Source organism: Oreochromis aureus, linkage group 17 (genome assembly GCF_013358895.1).
Source record: "Oreochromis aureus strain Israel breed Guangdong linkage group 17, ZZ_aureus, whole genome shotgun sequence".
In the NCBI taxonomy this organism is placed as follows: domain Eukaryota; kingdom Metazoa; phylum Chordata; class Actinopteri; order Cichliformes; family Cichlidae; genus Oreochromis; species Oreochromis aureus.
Window position 1 is genome coordinate 28,338,429 of NC_052958.1, and position 3,091 is coordinate 28,341,519.

The 3,091-nt window shown below is 41.1% G+C and overlaps 1 protein-coding gene across 1 annotated transcript; it reads left to right on the top strand.

The window, feature by feature from the left end:
* Positions 1–374: 374 nt before the first annotated feature.
* Positions 375–2,715, top strand: LOC116330450 (leukocyte elastase inhibitor-like). Its single transcript, XM_031752784.2, has 6 exons — positions 375–605; positions 1,171–1,308; positions 1,392–1,509; positions 1,611–1,753; positions 1,880–2,047; positions 2,248–2,715. The coding sequence occupies exons 1-6, from the start codon at positions 438–440 to the stop codon at positions 2,656–2,658; spliced, it is 1,146 nt and encodes a 381-aa protein (XP_031608644.2). The 5' UTR covers positions 375–437; the 3' UTR covers positions 2,659–2,715.
* Positions 2,716–3,091: the final 376 nt, after the last annotated feature.

Below are 3,091 nucleotides of genomic sequence, written 5' to 3' on the forward strand. Positions count from 1 at the left end.
CTCGAGGTAAGGCATATCCCCTTGGATTTGCGTCAGAAAGGTCTGAAATTTACAAAAAATAACAACAATAATAATAATAATAATAATTAAAAACTAAAATTTAAAAAAATAATAATAATACTTAAAAAAAAAAAAATCTATCAAGTCGAACAAGCGAAGCTACCCGATCACTTCTGAATAAGTTCTTGTGAATAAAGTAGCTTTAAGTCTCGTATAAGTGAGCAGAGTCGCTGCTGACAGACGGGCTACACCGTGTGCGGAGTCTTAGCTTCAGTGGATGGGGCAGCTTCGGATGTGGCGTCTGTTTGTTTGCGCGAACCTAAAAAAATTCACTTTTTCTCGATGCTTTAATATAAAGTCTCTTGTTGTGTTTCCTGTATGTAATGTCGTAGCAGTTTAAACGGTTGTTTGCATGTTACAGGAAAACACCATCAGCCATGTCCGCCGTCAGCAACTCAAACACAGTCTTTGCTTTGGAGCTGTTCCGCACCCTGAGCCAGACAAACCCTGCTGGAAACATCTTTGTCTCTCCTCTGAGCATCAGCTCAGCCCTGGCCATGGTCTACCTGGGAGCTAAAGGAGACACTGCAGCTCAGATGGCTCAGGTCAGCTCACTGTCACTTGTTACCTGCACCACGCCATCAGTTGATCGGCGAGCATGATTGTGCAACTTCAAGCCCTCGTTACAATTTAAAATCAGTCAGATGTGGCAGTCTGTGTTTTTCTATACAGAAGAAATAATTTTGTTTTGTTGTTTTGTTTTCGTCTTTAAATATATATATACATATATATATAATCTGAACTTTTTTGCTACAAGAGTGCTGGCTGAATAATAAACTAACTAATAAACTAATAATTCTTGTCCTCGTTAGATTTATGAATAAATTAATTTTGGGGTTTCATTTAACATCTTCGAAAAGCTTAATTTTCTATGTGGCCAAAACACTGAACCCCAAGATGTTCCCAGTGGGACGTCAGAAATTTGTGTCTAACATATGAGGATGGAATGTGTTATATAAATGGCATCAAAGTCGATAAAACCCACAAACAGTATAGTTACTGAGAGCATGTTGCTGACAGTCAGTTAATGGTTATTATTAAACATGGTGCTGAAATGGCAGACAGGCTCAGTGTCACATCCTTTCAGTCTTTGTCTTCAATATCACACAGGCCCTCTCATTCAGCTCAGGTGAAGGCGTCCATGCAGACTTCCAGAAACTGAACGCTGACATCAACTCACCGTCTGCATCCTACATCCTGAAACTAGCCAACCGTCTTTATGGAGAAAACACTGCCCACTTCCTCCCAGTGAGTGTCCACATCAATGATTCTCTTCATAAAGTTCTTCATTACAAAGACTGGATTAATAAACACATGTCTGCTCTCTGCAGGAGTTCCTTGAAGCCACACAGAAGTACTACCAGGCAGACCTGAAGGCTGTGGACTTCATCGGAGCTCCAGAGGCGTGCAGAGCAGAGATCAACAGCTGGGTTGAGCAGCAGACAGAAAGTGAGAATGTGCATCTTCCACAGCCTGAACAGCAGGGAATCATTTTAGCATCCTCTGTGGATTATAATGAAATATTGTTGTGTTTCTGTATTTCCTGTCAGATAAGATAAAAGACCTTCTGAAGCCAGGAACAGTCGACAAATATACCAGACTGACTCTGGTCAATGCTGTCTACTTCAAGGGCAACTGGAAGAACAGATTTTATGAGGCAAAAACCAAAGAGATGCCCTTTAAAGTCAGACAGGTAGAAATTTAACTGAAGGTTACAAATTCTGGACTCAAAGTCTGAACAGTTTAAAATGTTTAAGTTAAAGAGCATCAGAAGCTTTATGATAACATGATCCGATTGCCTGCATTTCCTGTGTGTCAGAATGAGATCGTACCAGTCCAGATGATGTACCAGGAGAAGAAGTTTCCCTACAGCTACATTCCTGACCATGATTTGCAGATCCTGGAGCTGCCCTATGTGGCTGAGGAGCTCAGCATGTTCATTCTGCTGCCTAAGGAGTCCTCAGATGGCTCAGACCCTCTGCTGAAGGTACACAGCCTAGAAACAAGTTCCTGTAAAGAAAAGCCACAAAAACTCTTCTGCTTCACTTTAGTTTACTTTATTAAATTTGATCACTTTCTTCACATTCTTAAATGTTTAAATTTAACAGGCAGCTCCTGATTTCATGTATAAAATGAATTTAAACAGGAGCAAAAGAAATATGACAAAATGTATTAACTGTGTTCCAGCTGGAGAAGGAGCTAACACAGGAGAGGCTGAATGAATGGACCGACAGGAAAAACATGGAAGTTGATTCAGAAGTTGTCCTTCACCTGCCAAAGTTCAAGCTAGAGGAAGACTACAAGCTGAATGAACCTCTGGCTAAACTGGGTATGAAGGACGTGTTCTGTGCAGGAAGCGCTGACCTCTCTGGCATGAACGGTGAAGGGGGGCTCTTCCTGTCTACGGTGGCCCACAAGGCCTTTGTGGAGGTTAATGAGGAGGGCACAAAGGCCGCTGCAGCCACAGGTGTTGTGTCCAGGTCATTTAGTTGTGGACGGGCCAGACACTTCAGAGCAGATCACCCCTTCCTCTTCTTCATCAGACACAATGAGACCAAGTCCATCCTGTTCTTTGGCAGATTCTCATCTCCTCAGTAGACAGAAGCAGCAGAGGAAGATGATGTTGCAATTCAAATAAATACATCTATGAAATAACAATGGAGTTTTGTGTTGTGATGTTTTGCTAATTATAAAACTGTATTTTTCTCTGGAACATTTTATTACTTAATCAGACACACACGTGTCTCTTCTATTAAAAACAAAATGTGCTTTTACAAAATAGATGGTACTTGTATAAAATCACAAGTTCTAGCAGCTTTAGAGAACATAGATACTGTGTCCTCCAGACTGAAGAGGAAAATCCAACTTATTATCAAGAGTCTGCATCTCTGATGGTATGATGGTGCATTAGTGTCTATGAACTAGCAGTATGCTCTGGAAGGGCCCCAGCAATACTGAAAGGTATATACAGGTGTTAGAGCAAAGAGTTCTTCAGGGAAGCCCTTGTTTGTTACAGTATACTAAACTGCAT